The sequence below is a fragment of the Micromys minutus genome (genome assembly GCF_963924665.1).
Source record: "Micromys minutus genome assembly, chromosome: 11".
NCBI lineage: Eukaryota > Metazoa > Chordata > Mammalia > Rodentia > Muridae > Micromys > Micromys minutus.
Window position 1 is genome coordinate 5,919,391 of NC_137980.1, and position 18,641 is coordinate 5,938,031.

At 40.0% G+C, this 18,641-nt stretch overlaps 1 protein-coding gene across 1 annotated transcript; it reads left to right on the plus strand.

Annotated features, from left to right (window-relative positions):
* The first annotated feature begins 1,167 nt into the window (after positions 1-1,167).
* Positions 1,168-13,935, plus strand: CETN3 (centrin 3). The gene is made up of 5 exons (XM_080925062.1): positions 1,168-1,286; positions 2,531-2,666; positions 4,537-4,651; positions 9,796-9,987; positions 13,560-13,935. Exons 1-5 carry the CDS (start codon positions 1,270-1,272, stop codon positions 13,601-13,603), a joined length of 504 nt encoding a protein of 167 aa, XP_080781188.1. The 5' UTR covers positions 1,168-1,269; the 3' UTR covers positions 13,604-13,935.
* The last annotated feature ends 4,706 nt before the right edge of the window (positions 13,936-18,641 follow it).

Genomic DNA, 18,641 nt, shown 5'->3' on the forward strand with positions numbered 1-18,641 from the left:
AATCGCTGGCAATTCTACAGTGTTTAACTTACCAGATAATAATTTGTATCTGTGCACGAAATATTTAAGAAATGAAAGTGCTTAGTTTTTATATTTTAGGCAGGGTCTCATTACTAGTTCTGGCTGGCCTGGAATTCACAATGTAAAGAACTCAGACATCTGCTTCCATGTCTTTTGGGTGCTGGGATTAAGAATGTGTAACACCATGTCCAGCGAGTCTAACATTTCTCTACTGCGGTTTTTGGAATTTAGCTATTACTTTTTAGTTCCATCCTAACGCTCGTAAAATTCCTATCTACAAACAAGGTGTCCTTCCTTCACATCCAAATTTATATACCGTACTTCCTCTTTCTAACTCCTAGTCCCAGTTTACTGTATTTATAAGAACTGCAGGGTATAGCTCAGTAGCTTCCAAGTTTTTCACAATAAGACCTCACTTTATGCATCAAGTATTTATGGGCACCCAAGTTCCAGATATTTTATTTGCTACAAATATTCGGGTAAAGTTATCGTGGCCTTGAAGACAGTCAGTCTAGCACCTTGATGATCCAAGACTGACTTCATTCAAGAGGTTTGGTGGGAAGTGAAGATGTACACACAGGGTTTACAGCACTCGAAAGCGAGGAGAAGCAAACAAATACATTTCAAGTCGCACAGAGGAAAAGGGTGGTTTTCAGATAGTCTCAGTGTAAACGACCTAACAAAACAACAAAATGAAAAGCCTGATCCGGCATGCCTTAAGATCACTTGGGAAAGTTGTAAAGGGGCTAGAAGGCTTAGCTTGAACTAAGATTGTTGAACGTCGCCGTTAGAATTAATTTTCTCAGGTTCACCAGCCACTTCTTCGCAAACCTGGTTGGCCAATGACTGCTCCCTTTCTGAGCAGGCTGCTTGTGCTGTGGCTTTTGTCGACGCTGTGCAAGCGTGCTCGGAACGCCAGCAGCATGCCACTCGTGGAGCCTCCCCTGAACCCCGCGTGGTGAGTCTTAACACCCTGCGCTCCAAGGATTCGGCAAAGCATCCGGCCAATCTAAGGGGGCAGACAGACAACAGGGCCGCAATGTGCATTTGATCGACACGAATGCCGACCAATGAAAACAGGAGACAAGCGACGCTTCCGCCCCCAAAGGGCGGGCTCTTGGCAATCCCAGCCAATCGCACCCAGAAGCTTCGGTCAGGTGGGTGGTCCCCGAGGCCGTGGAGGTTGGCGGCTGTTGAGCGGTTCTCGTGGTAAAGTCCTTGGGCGGAACATCTCTGTCGGAAGAGAGAATGAGTTTAGCTCTGAGGTCGGTAACGAGGAGGCCGCGCCTCCGTCCCCCAGAGGGCCGGGGCGGGTGTGGAAGGGAGGCCCGGGCTGCGAGCCGGTGGAGTGCGACCTCCGACACCGCCGCACCCCGAGTGAAGTCTCGCGAGGTTTCCCTCACGCGTCTTGCGGGACCCCGGCCTGGCCGCCTGCTTCCTCCGGAAAGTCACCGGCGAGCTCGCCTTTCTCCCCGGCTCCCGAGGCACGCCGTGCTTTCGGCGTCTCGGGTGGAGCTGGTTTCCGTGACCCCCTCCATTCACTTCCGGACATCCCTCCCCCCATTGGCTCCTCACCTTGTCCATCTACACTTAGAGCCCCCGCCCCCGGGCAGCGCTGTACCTGGGGCTGCACGGGGTGACAGGTGATGCTGTAGCCTGGGGTGGGTGTGAGTGTCAGTGTCAGCTGGGGGCCACCGCCGTCACCTGCTCTGCACTAAGTCAGCGCCCATGTCCGGGCCAGAGGGCCGGCGTCCTGAGCCAGCCGCCTTCAGACATAGATAACGCGAGCTGGTACAGTCAGCCGAGTCCCATCTTTTAAAACGTGCTGACACACGTGTGGTATCCTCGCTTAAACATTTGGACTGCTTTTTTGCATTGGCAGCTTTCGAGGCAGACATTTTCGGATCCAAAGGCCCTTTTTAGATTTTTCTTAAAGCCTCTCCAGAGTTTTTAAATGAAGACGTCTAACCTATCGTTTACATGTGAAGTGAGAGTTAAAACACTTTTAAACACCATGGTAGACTTAAGCGCGAGTATTAGATGCTGTGATTTTTGGGGCGTCTAGCATTTGCATGTTTAGGCTAATATCAGCGGAATAAAACCACAAAGCACTGTTAGAAATGTATACTCTAAAAAGCACTTTGAACTTACAGGGCTAAGGTAACCTTTTAAGTTTCATGGTTGATTTTTGTAGTAATAGTGAGAATTTATAAGCTGTTCAAAAGAAACCGTGTTTATCTTGGTTGTCATTTGTGAATTTCACTTACATATGATTTTTTTGTTATTTATTTTTATGCTCTCAGTAGATGACATGAATAATATGTATGGTGCTTTAAGCACTTTCGACTTTGATTAGGATTTCTTTATAAAAGTACATTTGGACGTCAGGACATTGACTTAGGGACACTTTCCTTATTTGCCAGACTACTCTCCTTTGTTGAAATTTAGAAAACGATTCTTTGTCCTAAGTTGGGTTAAAGTGAACTAAAGACATTTTTCTGTGTCCTAGAGGTGAGCTTGTAGTAGATAAAACAAAAAGGAAAAAACGAAGAGAGCTCTCTGAAGAACAGAAGCAAGAAATTAAAGATGCTTTTGATCTGTTTGATACCGACAAAGACCAAGCCATAGATTACCATGAATTAAAGGTAACAGGGCACTTTAAGATCCATTTTTAACTCAGTTGCATCGGTGACGGTTGCTTTAAAGTCTATTTTAGAAGCTTGTTTCGGAACTGTGAGGCTGCTTGTGGTGCCCACCCACAGGTGCTACAAGAAAACTGAAAGGGATGGCTTCTAGAACCTTGCACTTAAGTGTGACAGTGCATGCGGACGGAAGGCATGACTTCTCTATTCGCCCAGTCAAGGGACAGTTCTTAGTCTTAGCATGTTCTTCCCACTGCCATTTTTCCTTTGAAACACGGTGTTGGTGGATGTGCTTGTGCTTGTTCATGCCTGTGCCTCCTGCTTTGTCGTGTGGAGGACATAGGGCCCGGTGTGCCTTCAGTCACTCTACTCCACTACCTTGAGACAGGGTCTCACTTTGGAAGCTCAGCACTTGAGGGTGAACTCTGGGGATCACTCCTGACTCCGCAACTCATTAATGCACCTGCAGCCATGCCTGTCTTTTTACATGAGTGGTGGGGATTTGAACTCCGGTCCTCAAGACTGCAGGGCGAGCACTCCTACTAAGTGCAACTGGTTTTGAGATGGAGAGACTGTCAGACATTTCTGAGATTGAGCTTTTACTTTTTAAGGTAGTAACATATTCTCAGTGTACTCCTCTCTGTTACAAAGGGTATAGACTGTGGTGCCTAATGTTGCTACGTGCTGAGGGGAAATGTCCAGCTTAAGGCTTAAAATTACTAGTAAAGATAGAAGGGGAAATTGGTTATGAACACATTATTTATGTTCAACCTAATGAGAAAGATCACATGTTGATCTCTTTACCCTTAAATGTTCATTCAGTAATTTTAAATTGGGCAGCATTGTAGGTGATTTTTAAGCATTTCAAGTAGGGGTAGAATCTATGTAGTGAGAGGACAGATTATTAAGCAGTAGTCAGGGCTCAGTCTTGAGGTCCTCTTTTATCTCCTCCATTCCACTGTTCTCTTGCTGCTTCCCTCCCCCACACAACGTGAGTTATTCCTGACCCGTGTCTTAGACCATCACGGTTTGGGACTTTGTTTCATAGCTGGAGCTTTTTACACCACCATTAATTCCTGTGTTGGATTCTTTGGCCATGCTTTTTGCTCATAAGCCTTTTCTGGCTGCCCCCTAGTCACTAAGTAAAGCTTCCTCTGTGTCTGTTGCCCTTTGAATGCTGCTGTTTCCACTACCCCTGCTTGTTCTCACGTCTTCTGGAGAAGGGGACGGCTCTGTTCAGTAAGGGAGCACTGATGGGGAAGACCTCACTCACCACCAACACAGCTTTCCTTCCTTTCCTGGGACTAGCAGCAGTTTTCTGTTTAAACTCAGTCATCTGAAACTAATTGCACTGCAGTAGCTAATTATATCTGCTCTGGTGGGAGCAACGACTGCTTGCTTGTTTGCTGAGAAAGGATCTTTATCTGTATCCCATACTAGTCTCAAACTCATGACAATCCTGTTTCAGTCTCGAGTGATAAGATTATAAAGTTCCTCTGTCAGCCACGGATGCTTGACATTTTAATGCTTTCTATTGCTTTTATGCTCTGGGCTAGCCTTTTAATGTTTGGGACGTGCCATTAGTCCCTTGGTAACAACTTGTTATCTTTGTATTTAGTGCATTGTCTTCTGTATTTTTTGTAAATCTTTAATTAGTTGGTCATATAAAACAGCGAAATGTCAATGAAAATAATTTCTATTTAATTTCAAAATGAAAAGCCAATATAGGATCATATTCTTATGTTACAGATAAAACACAGAATGATCATACTTTATTAACCTGTTGTTGTGTTTTAAGATGGAGATGTTTGAGAAGTCAGTGGCTCTCCTTTTGGAAGTGCTTTACAATCTGTTTTCCCTGTTAATCCAAAAGGTAGCAATGAGGGCCTTGGGCTTTGACGTGAAAAAGGCTGACGTGCTGAAGATTCTGAAAGACTATGACAGAGACGCCACAGGCAGGATCACATTTGAAGATTTTAATGAAGTTGGTATGTACTTAAGTCATCTATATACCCAGAACTTGTTGAAAAATTATGAGGGTTTTTTTTTGTGTTTTCAAAGAAAAAAATATTTCCAGTTACACTGTAAGAATTAGTTTTGACTTTTGATGATTTCTTTAACAAGGAATTCTTGTCAGGTTTTTTATGGTTTATTAAAATTATGTCACTAAATGGTGACCAAAAATTATTTTTTGTCAGTAAAATAGAAGACTTAGTATCCTGGTGTTTAGGAAGTATCTGTGAAGACTGCTGTACTGTGACTGCTTTGGTTCAGTGGAGAAGAGGGATGTAGGACTTCGTGCCCGGGTGGGGGATGGGGACACGAAGTCATCTTGTTGACAGTTTGTTAGGCTCTGTGCTCTCAGTAACCTTAATGTCACTGTGTGTGTGTTGTGAAGTTGAGGCAACAGGTGGGCTGTTGTGAGGGATGTCGGCAGGACTGAAGCAGGAGAACTTAGCGAAAGCCACATATAATGAGTTACTCAGGGTATAGACCGGCAAGGATTTTTCAGTAGAAGATTCTGGAAGGCTGGGAATTGGCTACTGTAACAAATAAATTGCCTACAGTGTCATACATACATTATGTGAATATTTAGGTTTATTTTTGTTAAATTACTATTCTAAACCAATGATCCCATCTAGGGGTCATAATCTAAGCATGTCACGTAGTAATTTTCTTATATTAAAAAAATTAAAACGAATATAACTACACATGCACCAAAATCCCCTATTTAAATATTAATGGAGAAGTAATTCAGGGAAGAAAAGGAATGGTAGTGAGAAGACAGAGACCTCCCCCGTCTCTCTCATTAGCTCTACCTAAAGCCTGGGAGCAGAAGTACAAGGAAAATCCAGAAGGAAGACTTTGACTTAGGGGCAGTCCCCACCCAGTCTGCAGGATTGTTTCCTTGAGAAGAGAGCAAGAGCCACCTTTCTCCTCAGTGTCCGTGGTCTCCTGAGCTTGACCAGGTGGTTGGCTGGGGCAGTTTGAGAAGCGAGGTGTCCGGACACAGTGGGAATGATGCTCTCCACTGTAGCAATGACACATACAGTGGAAGCACATGACAGCACCACAGTGGAGAGTTAGCACAGGCTACCTTAGAACCACATGCCAGGTTCAGAACAATGCCATTCTCATCTGTGAAATGGGGGACAGTGTAACATGTTGTAGGTTTCTGGGAGGTAAGTAGGTGATTAGTCTGAGTGCTAAAGGCTGTAGTGAATAGTAAGGGCTGCTAAATGCCGGTATTATGATTAGGAATAGTTCCAGCACTTAGGATGAAGAAGTAACCCATTCTCTGTAAGTTTGAGGTCAGGCTGGTGTGCATAAGGAGCCCCAGGACTAATGAGACCCTGTCTCCAAGCAAAACACAGAGTTTGTGTCAGGGGAGAGAAAATAGTGCTTTCTTTGTTTCAGAATTCAGAAATTGGAAATATATTTGTATTGTTGGGACATTCTATAATCTCATTGTTTTATTTTCTGTTTTTCATTTTGAAGGCTACTTTAAGCATTATTTATATTTTTGTAAAGCATTTTTTCATAAGTACAATTTTAAGAATTGTAGTTTTTAATATTTTTCTACTTAAGAACAGACTTTCACATCACCTAACCCTTAGCATGTGGACCATTTGTTGTTGCCTATGGACTCTGTTCCACGTGAGAAAAAAGCATCAAGGTACGTTCATTGTGGTGGTAGCCATCATCCGTCTGAGGCTCATGGCCAGCAGGGGTTTCAGGAATCTCTGCTTTTAAGGTGAGGTGAATAGAAGTGAAATACTTCTACCTCATCTGTTCCTGGTTTGTTCCTTATGGTTTTAATTCTATCTAGAAGGAAATGTTACAGTGTTTCCACTTTGATTATTTCTCCAACACTGAATTTTTTGCATTTGGTGGAAAGAATTGGAGTTAAAATTACCAAGAGAGTCACTGAGGACCTTACGATTTAAGTGCAGGGGATGGTACATTTTGATTCTGTGAGAGAGAGATTGTTATCAGGGTCAGAGTTGTCGGATGGAGCCTGGGTCTGAATTTGTCTGTGCTCTCTGAGCCTGCACACATTGGGCTCGCTGTTTCTCTGCTGCCATGTAGTAGTTAAGACTGCGAACTTAGGACCCCTGACAACCTAAAATGTTTCCTATCGGGTCGTTCATAGGAAATACTTATCAAGTCTTCACCCAGGGAAGTTTAAGTTTTTGCAGAGGGGATTTTTCTTTTAAACTTAAATCCTTAGGGATTGAAGATTTGCAAGAAGACTGTAGGAGTGGAGGAGATGCAGTCCAGGCTTAGAAAGTGACAAAGCCGAGTGGTACTAGATGTTCAGTCCGTTGAGAAGCTTGAGCTCATGCAGCCCCTTCTGTGAGAGGAGGGTCAGAGCACTGGGAAGGCATCCTTGAGTCAGACTGATCCTCTTCCATAGTGAAGCAAACGGAACTTCAGTCAGTGGACTTTAAGGAATGGGAGATTGCGTTTTACAATAGTGGCTGATGAGAAGATTGAAGTGGTTTTGGAGGCAGAAAGTTCTAGACTTTATGGTCAAGATTGTTAGGTGAAAGAAAGGCTCTATTTGAGAGTAAAGCAAGATAGTGTCTCCAGAAGTGCAGTGTGCAGTACTTGGATAACTAAGGACATTTATGGGCTTGAGGATGATGCCACTGTTTCAGAGTCAGTGGTGCAGTCACCTTTTCTTCAGTGGAGGTTGAAGAGGCTGCAAAGCCCATAGAAGGACTTGAAAGTCCAACATTTTTGAGTTTGAAATAAGTATTATATGTTTGGATAGGAACTTTTTCTAACATCTTTTTAAAAAAATTATTAATATGTAGAAGTGCTATGTCTGCATATACACCTACATGCCAGAAGAGGGCGTCAGATCCCTTTATAGATCCCTGTATGGATCTCTCTCTATAAAGCCACCAAGTGGTTGCTGGTAATTGAACTCAATACCTCTGGAACAGTAGCCAGTGTTCTTAACCACTGAGCCATCTCACCAGGTCTCTAACATTATCTTTCATAATTTTGGTTTGTTTCAGAATTTGCTGTTTCCTTACGTGATCTTTATAAGGTCTAATATTTTTGATGGAAGGATGTTTCTGATAGTGTAGTTAAATTGTGTACCTTTGTAATTGGTTTTAGTGTGCTTTATGTCATTACAGTGTAACAATCAGAACAACAAAAAGTAGTTGCATGGACAGAAATTTGGAACTTTGTGAACCAGGTGATGCCTTAGCTATGTGTATATGTTAATTGCTTTAAATTCTCCTATTGCACTACAGGTGTGGGCCACCATGCCTGGTTTGTTTCCATTGAAAGGAAGATGTCTTACAAAGAAGTTGTACTTGTAGAACAGAAATGGAAGGTGACAGTGTAGGGGAGTCACCATCAAATACTTCGTGTTGGGTGATGCTTTAGCTGCTCAGTGATGGGCAGTTACAAGTCCTTAGCAGAGTGCATTCTGTCGGAGTATCGATAGGCGATCTTACAATTTTCCTAAAATACTGACAGGGCGTGGCCTCCTGTCTGCTGTGGCTTTAAGTGCATTCGTCATTTCAGTAATCTGCCCTTCTGCTTTACCTGTCATGTATGTTACTTAATCGATGAAGAAAATTCCATAAGTTTTTTTTTTTTTTTTTTCTTGTCCTGCTTTCTTGTTGGGACTGAGTTCAAAATAAGTTGAGTGTGTGCCATAGACTTAAGTGTGGTGTTTCATTTTGGTGTTATGGCTGTAGGTATGCCAATTCCTGTTTCTGAATATTTATGAGCTTTGATTTGCATACTTATAGTAATAGACTTCAATCAGCTTTTTGGAAACCTTTTTTTTGGATAAAATTAATGGTGATAGATAATTTTGGATATATGTGTATATGTGCATTTAATGTAACATTAGCTTGACTAGCTTCTTATTCAGCCAAATACAGATGCAACAGCAGTAGGCAGACACTGACTTGCAGAGACTTAAATTCTTTCACTTTGGACTCAGTAAACATTCCAGTAATTTCCATCCTCAGGCATTTGGAATTTTCAGATGAATCTACTGAACCCAATGGAACCAAGCTACTTTTAACGATAGAGTGATAAATGCCTTTTCTTGTAGCAACAGGACAGCAAATGAAGTTACTTCAGAAATGTTTACTTAGATATTTTGAGAATTTTATCAAGCAACATAAAATTTTATACTATAGACATCAATTTTTATTATGATTTGATTAAAGGCCTATGCTATTAAAATATATAAACTTAGTATTTGACATGTGGCTTTATTTTTTATCTATTAAGATTTATATATTAAGATTTACTGTTACTGAAGTCTCTAATGACTTGTATCTATTCAGCTAGTTTGAGAATTATTATTTTGCTAAGAAAATAAAATGGATATCACTTAGACCTGCTTCTAGAGGGGGTTTAGCCCATATTTACTGTTGCTGAAATCAGTGTGGTTTTTTGAATCATGAAAGATAATAGTGCATTTACTACTAACTTGTCTCATGCTTACACTGGTGTTGGCAATGACTTCTTTTAATTTCGGAGGCTTAGTTGGATTCAACTAGAGGAAGAATTAGGGTATTCAACTAGCTAACCGCTTTAACATGGCCAGGGCAAATTGTACACTTATTAGTGACCCGAGAGAGGTGGAGTAATGCTTTTGTGGACTTAATTATTATATGTGGTATATATACATCCACATATCATGAGTGTTTTGCTCATACGTGTTTGCACTGCACTTGAGTAAAGGGCCTAGGTCAGAAGAGGGCATCGGGCTCCTCGGACTGGAGTTATACACTGTTGTGACTTGCCAAGTGCTTGCTGGGAATTGAACCCAGATCCTCTGCAAGAACAAGTGGTCCTAACTGCTGAGCCATCTCTCATCCTCAGTTTAATTCTTAACAATAGTAGTAAGTTTAGTGTATATATGTTGTCCCCTTTTCGCCTTTGCACAGTATAATTTTTCTTATTACAGACATTAAATGATTAACATTTAAAATGTGGATTTAAAATTCAGGTTTTATTTCTGAGTTTTAATGAGCTATCGTGACATTTGATTATCAGACTAAATGTTGACAGACTCCCAGGGGTTGTCTCATTGAATAGCTGGTTTTTATGTGAATGTCCTCATTTGAAAAGTTTCTTTTAACTCTAGTGACGGACTGGATACTGGAAAGAGATCCACATGAGGAGATACTGAAAGCATTTAAACTGTTCGATGATGATGACTCAGGGAAGATAAGCCTGAGGAATTTACGCCGTGTTGCCAGAGAGCTGGGTGAGGGCATGAGCGACGAGGAGCTGCGGGCCATGATAGAGGAGTTTGACAAGGATGGCGACGGGGAGAGTAAGTGCGCCGCCCTCTGTCGGGAGGCTGCAGTCCCTACCTCCTCTCACTGAGATGAAACTCATGATACCTTAAAAGTTATTTCAGGTTTGACCTTGTCCTCCAGATCCTTTCACCTCAGCCCCTGAAGAGGTGGGAGTCTGTCCAGGTGAGGGGCAGACTCTGTGGCTTCATGTAAACTGAAGCCCAGCCTACGACAACTAACTATATAAGCTATAGTAAGAAATATTGTACATAGCTCTTTGAAGATCAAATATTGCTAAAATGTAGCTACCGACTAGAAGTTTAGGTTGCAGTGCTTTCCCCCTGAACTGTTTACACTTCTGACTATTACTACATTCATACATTTTTCTTTCAGCCACTTTTAATCCATTTTAGTTTGTTTTTCTCTGCTGCTCTGTTTCAGGTCCTGAGTTATATTTAAAATGTCACAGTGTTCTTTCCCTGGCTCCCGTGTGGTGCAGCGTTATGTACCACATGTCCTGCAAATACACGGTGTCTCTCAGCCTTCACATTGCCCCTGTGTGCTTTCATTCTGTCCTCAGTGTGTGCCACAGTGCTGTCATCTGTGCTCACGCTGGAGGGCGAGGCTTCACTAGAGTAAAGCACACACGTAGCACTGAGGTTGATTTCTGCTGCTGTCTCTGTTCTTGCTTTAACTGTCCTGCAGAACATCTGTGTCTCAGGACATTGGCTTTGCTGCTTTTCTCTCCGGGAGCTGATACCCACTGGTCTGTTGACGTGCTTCTCACTTTTCCCACCAAGAACATTTGAAACACCATCTATTTCTCAAAGCCACCAGTCTCTCAAAGGAAATGTAAATAATATAAAACAGAATGGAGTATGTGCTTCTATAAAGATGGAAGTGACATTTAAGAAGCTATAGGAGACCACCATTTAAGTAATGATGACAGTGGTTGGCGTCTTAGTTGGTGTCTTGTTATTTGATTTTCATGATAGCTTTTGTAAAGAGCGTAGAGTCTTGAAGCTGTGTGCACATAAGATAGACACACGTGTAGTAGGTGGAAAGGGCAAGGCCCATGTTAGACACTGTATGTTTGAGATGGCCAGTGATACGCTCACCAGCTCTCCTGCTGTGGGAACCAGTGGATTAGTTTATCCACTGGCTTTTTTTTTCTTTTGAAGCCAGAGTGTTTTTTAGGTACTCAAACTTTATAGATCGTGTGTGTGTGTGTGTGTGTGTGTGTGTGTGTGTATGTGTGTGTGTGTCTGCATTTGTTTGGGAGTCATTTCTCACCTTCCTTGTTGAGGAAGTGACTTCCTGTTTCTGTTTGTAGACTGCAGACTCCAGGCTAGAACACCTTTTAGGATTCTCCCCGATGTGCACTGTATCTCATCAGGTTTTTAATCTGGGTCCTGGGGATTGAATTCTGCTTATCTGGCTCACGTGGCTTCTTGGCCACTCAAAGGCGTATCTTTAAGCCAGAAGTTCTGCTAGGTTGTACAAAGATTGTTGGTGAACGTAGAAAGCCTGGCTTTCTCACCACCCCCTAGTAGTCAAGCTCCTAGTTTGGTTTTTTTAGTTACTTTGTGCTTTACCGGTTTAGGCTTAAGTGTTGTGTTTTTAGATATTAAATTATGAAATAGATTAAAATATTTTTGTAATGTTATTATACATCAAAGTGTATATAAATAACATAAAACAACTGTGATTTTAGAACTTCTATTTGAAGCTGAATTTGAAATTTGACTATTGAAATTTTATATTTTAAGAAAAGTAAAATCTTTAATAAAACTGAAGTACTTCTTAGTATTTCGTAGTATTTTAGTCATAGCTCTGTTACAATATTAAATGATTTATAATCAAATCACTTTGAAGCTCCTTTCTTAAGAACATAATACTTTCTGTTTTGGCCTAGAAGCCTCAGTGTAGATTGCTTCAGTTGGGTTTTTAGATAAAGCTACAGTGGCTTAGGACCCTTGTCTATCTGAATTCTTAGTTGGGACACAAACAGGCCGTATTCTCAGCTCTTCACGGCACTGGAGAGGCCACAGCTCTATCCGCAGGTCCATGGGTTGGTTTAACTGTATTGTGGGTCTCTGCCCTGTTTCTTCCATGTCCCCTAGAGGACCTCGTAAGTGTTTCAGACTGAGCAGGAGCTCATGGAAGTGTCTCCTGAGCATCTCACTGGTCTTAACTCATGTTCTGCCTTTCTAGATGCGTGTCCTCTTCCTGTGCCTATGATGGCATTTCCCACCTTCTCTTCCCTTCCAGGCTCTTTCTAAATGCCATGCTTTTAATTTACAGTCCAAGTCATGATTTGTTAATCTCTAAAATCTCCTCAGTAATGATTTCTTCTGTAGTAGTTTATTCCAATACTGTTTGATCCATGTTTTATGATATATTACTTTAGGGTCCATGTGTTTATTCTATTTCAGAATGGACATAATTATTGTACCAGCTCTAGGGTTACTTTATTATATTAATTCTTGACATATATCCTTGACCAAACATTTTCTAAACTGCTTGAAAGTAACTTTAGCATGAAAGTAACCTTATCCACTAATTGAGAACATGACTTCAATATTTTAGCATCCAGTGCCTGAGAATAAGATCTTTCAGCTTTATGATTCATTGTTTCATTCAGCTAGCAACAATTTTATAGTGGCATTTATTAACTTCTGTTTGATTCAGATGTACTGTAGAACAGCAGCCCTGTATATGTTTTGATGCATCATACAATACCTTTGTGGTATTGGCATTCCTTTGACGCCTGGGAGTAAATCACTGTAGGATTCCAAGAGAGACAGTCTGAACCTCCCTCTGGCAGTTTATTCTTCAGATGAGGAGATGGTGCGGAGCCGGTGTATGCAGAGCTGTGACTAGAAGCCGGGTTTTCCGTGCACTGGGTTTGCCATTTACAGCTTGTGCCTTAAAGATCCACTAGGTCTTGATGTCGGTTCTCACCTGGTTCACATAGGAAATCGCTACGTATGAGAACACGTACTTCTTACACACAACATTTAGGATTCTTCAGTTCTGTTTTTATAGGCTGTATGACATACCTTTTACATTGAGTTCCTGCTGAAGTTTATATATAGTTTTAGTAACGTGCTAGATAGTTAGCATGAGTGATTATTTCCTGTATGTTTAGTTTTCTTGTTTTATAGTTGCTGTGTAATAATCTGTATTTTTTTTTAATTCTCTTTCTATTGATGCTTTTGAGGTCACATGACCTGGTTTCAGTTTCTTTCTTTTTAAATAAGCTTTCAGAATCAACAATTTGTTGGTTTTTCTAGTTTTAAAACATTTTCATTCTTTAGACTTGTGTTTACATGCATGGTATAGTCAAACTTACTTATGAAGGGAAGCCTTACTAAGTGTATATTAAAGTACTGGCTATACAGAGTGCTTGTTTAGCTACTTATATTAGAACTGTCCCTTTTAAAACTGTTTGTGACAAATAATAGATGTCTTCTGTTGTCCCTACTTAATATAATAGAATACTCATTTATTTATGATGCTTACCACATTTGTACATATTTTTATTTTAGAAGTTCCATTGAAGGTTTCTCTGTCTCTGATGATTACATTGTCTCTCTTGCCACAGTAAATCAAGAAGAATTCATTGCTATTATGACTGGTGACATATAAAGAATTATAAGATCCAGCACTGAAACGTTGTGGTTGCCATCTGTCTTCCCTTTGTGTGCCTGGAGTCCTGTTCAAGAGACAAAGCAATCGAATGTAGTTCTTTGCCTGGAAGGAACAACTGAGCATCCTTTGTATGTATGTTTCATACTGTTAGGTTATGTCATCAATGGAGTAGTTGATTTCACATTTGTAATACACATTTATATAAAGTTTAAAACATCAAATCGTGGTGTATATTATTTGGAGGCTTTTAAGTTTAGCATTAGCTAATTGCTTTTATTTTCATGAACTTTTTCTAGACATCCATTAATAAAGTACTTATTTTATTAGTATTTTAATGTTTGGTAAATTTTTTATTTTAGATTTCTGATACCTGTTAACAATGGAAGATTTTTAAAAATCTTTTGTCTTTACACTTTCACTTGCATTTGAAAACAAATCAGAAAATAGAGATGACAATAGATTAGGACATTTGTTCATCACTCAAGGGTCATCAATTGACATTCTGCATTTCAGTACAGGACAAGTCAGTATAGGTCTAAGTCCTTCCTAAGAGTACAGTCCTTCAGTTTGGAGAGACTATGCACTGTGCAATCTGTGTTTTGTAATGACAAATTGATGGTGAACATTTTTTCATTACACTTGTTGAATAATTATTTAACTTCTTAGAAAACAAAAGATTCAAACTTCGAATTTTCATGTGGTGAAACAGTGAGCAAAAGAAAAGACAAGCTGTAGAAAACACTTAAGGGCTGGGTTTACTAGGTAAAGAAACACTCCATGATGTATCAAGAAAGAGTGGCGATGGTCTCCAGATGATAATGGACAATTCTGTCCAACTGAAGCCAGGGGCAAACCAAAGATTATGGAAGGTAGGTCACAGAAAAATGGTAGCCTACTACATCTTCAGTATTTAGTTCTGATGACAGGAACTCTCCCAAGAGAATGCTGAGCTGTTAATTTAAGTGGCTGTTCTTTAAATTACAAAAACAAACAAAACCAAAAGCAAAACAATAAAATTAGAGACAGTTGAAATACTTTGAGCCTGTGAAAGTAGCTAAAACAAAGTCAGGGCTTTGCTTTATCTGATGATAAAGTGAGAGTGAGTTGCTTCAATGAGGAACACTCAAAATATTAAGTGTAGTTAGTTATTAGCTAACTATATATAAAAATCTAAGTTGCCTTTTTATTAGAACTTCACAAATTATAAATTTTGTACTGAGAATACAAAAATATTTCTCAGTATACAGTGATTTTTTTAGGAATATGACATTTTATAGAACTGAAGATCAGCAGGTTACCTTCATTTCATACTTAATTAACAATATTTTAGAATAGATTTTCTTTATTCCATAATAAAAGAAATCAGGGATACTTAATAGAATCCCTGGAGTTCGACATTTCTGATTTTAATATGCTTGTAACATTTGCCCAACATACCACTGTGTTCTCTAAAAAACGCAGCCATTTTCTCTGTGTGGCATTACCACAGACTGCCTGTCCCCAGGGTCTCCTGAAAGGTCCATGCAAACCTGACAGCAAGGAAACATGTGCACTGTAGAGCGTGAACTCGCGCGACCTCGCCGGGAAAGCCTACTGACAGATGGCTCTTTACAATGAAAACCAATCATTGCACATCAGCTAGGTGCTGAGTGATAAAAATATTCCCAAATCATGTTTCCTACCATTGAAAGCACCTCAGATTTAACAGCAGGGTAAAGGTTTGGGGTTGGCCTACTGAGGAGTAATCTTTTATTGTAAAGTGTGCATTTTGATTATTCTCAAAGTTCATGCATTTATGTCTCTGCCAAACAGGTAGATGCAACCACATTTTAAGCAAGATACATTTCCTTTTTCATTTTCTTTGAAGATTAAGTGTTCAATTAAATCTGAGTAACTGGCCCGGACTACATTTTCTGGGAGATTTCTTCTCTAGCAGTCTTGCTGGGTGATAATTGTTAGGAATCTAAATCCCAAGGGGTAGTAGGATAATTTTGAACAGTGGCAATAAAAACAAAGTAACTCCCTCGAAATTAGTGGGGGGAAAAGATTTAAGATTTGTAATTTAAGTATTAAAATCTAATTGTCTTCACCACTGTGCCCAAAGATTAAAAGAAAAAAGTTAAACTAGAAAATTAAAAAAAAAAGATATTATTTGGGGAAAAATAAATGAAAATTTATTGTGAAAATGTGAACTACAAAGACAAATGAAAATATAGGCTGTTACAATTAGAGCTACTCTGTAGTTTAAATTATTGGTCCATGGGCCTAACTGCCTATAATTTTGTAATTATTTACCCTTGGAAAGTCTGTGATCTTTGGGACCTCTCAAGACCTTTTAAATACACAGACCCAGAATAGCTAGAGTATTTTAGAAATAAATTATTATTATCATTATTTTCTTTCAATACCAGGGCTCAGACCCAGCACCTGGTGCATACTAGGCAGGCCCTCCACCACTGAGCTCCCAGTGAGGGTTGATGCAGTGGGACCTGGTGGAAGTCTCAGGGCATAGGAAACCTGTGGGACTCTGATGGCAGCGCAAGGACTGCCAAGTCATTACTGACCTGTGGGCTCAAGCGCTTTGCATCTGACCTTGGATATCGCAGCTTCCTGATGCACTTGAGGTAAGAAGTCCAGATTAGATTAGTTTCTTTGAGTATTCACCATTAGTGAGCTAAATGTTCATCTGTTTGGAGAAAATACAGTCTGAAGAACTCACTTGACATAGGCTATTAACAGCTGGTTGAAATAAACGTAAAAGTTATGATTTCTATGTATATCTAGCTACCTGGATAGTTATTAGGGGCCAGAGATTTCATTTATTTTTTTAAGTGACATGCACCTCTTCTGTCTAATAAGGTCTGCCCTTTGAAAAGAATAATTTAGATGAAAAAAAAGATGAAGCAAATTCTTTACAACTTTCCATTTCCTATTTTTTTTTTCAAAAATAGAGTGGCCGATGTCACAAATATATTAGGATTATTAAATTAAAAATAAAATGCCAATAGGAATGAAAAGAATAAATATGGATCAACTTTAGTTATTGGGGGTCAGGTAAAGTTACCTTGAGGCTAACAATTAGACTGAAGAGACCTTCAGTTTCCAGATCCAGAATCAAACTAGAATTTGGGGGGCTCATGTCTCCTTACTGCTGGTATATGGTGTTCCTGCCTTCTAACCCCTTCTCGTTGCCTATTTGTTTCGATATATGGTTAATTAACTTTTGTAAGGGTTTCTGCTTATAGGGGAGGATAAAATGCTAGACCACGAAGGAGAGAGATCAACCTGGTATGACCCATAAGCTTGTTCCTGTAATCCAAACTGTAGAGGTAACAGTGTGTCATTTACAATGTGACTCACAGTGTGCATGCAGAGTGCTAATTTTCACACTCACGGTTCAATGCCCCACCTCAGATACCAGCAGCAACAGAAGCTACATGTGGTGGCTCATGTGGGCGATACCATTACTCCGGCCAAGGCAGGATGGTCATGAGTTCATGAAGCCTGGGCCAACTGAGCTACAGAGGGGGCTGGAATCAATGCTACCATCTCCAAGTGGGCTAAGCTCATGCATATTACTTGGCCTAGTATCTTGTGACTCAAGGATTCTGTTGGATTAGGCTTCAAGAAACCCACTAACTGTATTGGTAACCTCCAGGGCTGCTTCTGTGACTGAGGAAAGTCAGATTCAGGACTGAGGTAGCAGAAGCCACTGCCAGATAATGAGCACCAACAGGGCAGTGAAAGGGCAGAGGAAGGACCACCAAGTATTTACTGCTCTGAGTTCAAGTGGCTGCCACTTCTTTACACAGTTAGGAGCTCTTCGGGTCCTCCACAACCTCTCGGGATAGAAAAAGCCCCTAACTTGGCTTCGAGGATTTCTATTTTTTTTTTCCTCTGAGCTGACAGTGCATGTTGGTTTGCCAAAGGGGTACAGAACAAAGTCACTTCCATGGTTCCTTGAAGTAACCGAACTACTGACTAGGATCGTGCTTCAGGAACCTCTGTTTACTCACTGTAGATGGCGGCACGTGCATCCCTGGTCCTTAGGACAGAATATTGCTCAACGTAAACCAAGAAACATAATCTCATGGTGACTGTCTTGGGAGCTCTCAGTGAGCCTTGATAGTTCTTGCCCGTCTCAGGACCAAAGATGATGAGTCTCTGCAAGATTTGTGTGTTATCTGTAAATCTAATTTTAAAAGGCGTTGTATGTTGTAGATTGTATTAACTATCGACTGGATCTTCATGTTTTGGGGAGTTTTTAGGGTAAAGGGGGTTTGATTTCTGCATTTATGAGTATTGTCGAGTAAAAATTTACATGTAGAAAAGATAAACCAAGTTTTCCTTGCCCACTGTTCTTTAATCATCTTCCTTTTGTACAACTTTCACTACACATTTATTCAAAGAAGAATGGCACTTTAATCAAAATGCTCACATTAGATTGTTATTTGGAACCATAGAAAATAGGACACATATTTTCAGTCACCACCAGGGGGACCTGTTGTTGTAAAAAAAAAAAAAAAAAAAAAAGATTCCGAGGAGGAATAGCATTTTGCACGAGAGTTACATGCTATTATAGTTTTTACCAGGTTTGTGTTTTATGTTGTTGGGGATTGAATAAGAGCCTTGTGTATACGAAGCAAGTGCTCAGATACTGAGCTCCACCCCGGCACTTCAGACGTTAGTTAAAAAAAAAAGTGTGCTCCTGTTTGAAAAAAGAAAACTTTTCTGTTCCACATGATGGTATTTCATGTTGTTTTATCCAACAGAATATATAATTAGTTATACAAATAATCTAAGGCTTTTTCTATTTGATAGTGTCAGTCTTTTAAAGTAATTATGAGATCATGGTATAGTAAGTCTGAGGATAATTTATATTTCATATATTATGCAATTAAATGTAGAAAGCTAGAAAATATTTTTTATAAAGTACTTTCTAAAATTTCCTAATTCACTATATTCTTTGCATATTTAAAGGTGATTTTTGTGAATTATTTTCATACTGTAACATAACTGACAAGATGGGAAAGTT

Bases quoted from the DNA above. Each gene is read 5' to 3' on its own strand.
- CETN3 (XM_080925062.1), top strand. The intron at 4,652-9,795 runs GTATGTACTTAA...TTTTAACTCTAG, and splicing joins TGAAGATTTTAATGAAGTTG to TGACGGACTGGATACTGGAA. The intron at 9,988-13,559 runs GTAAGTGCGCCG...CTCTTGCCACAG, and splicing joins CAAGGATGGCGACGGGGAGA to TAAATCAAGAAGAATTCATT.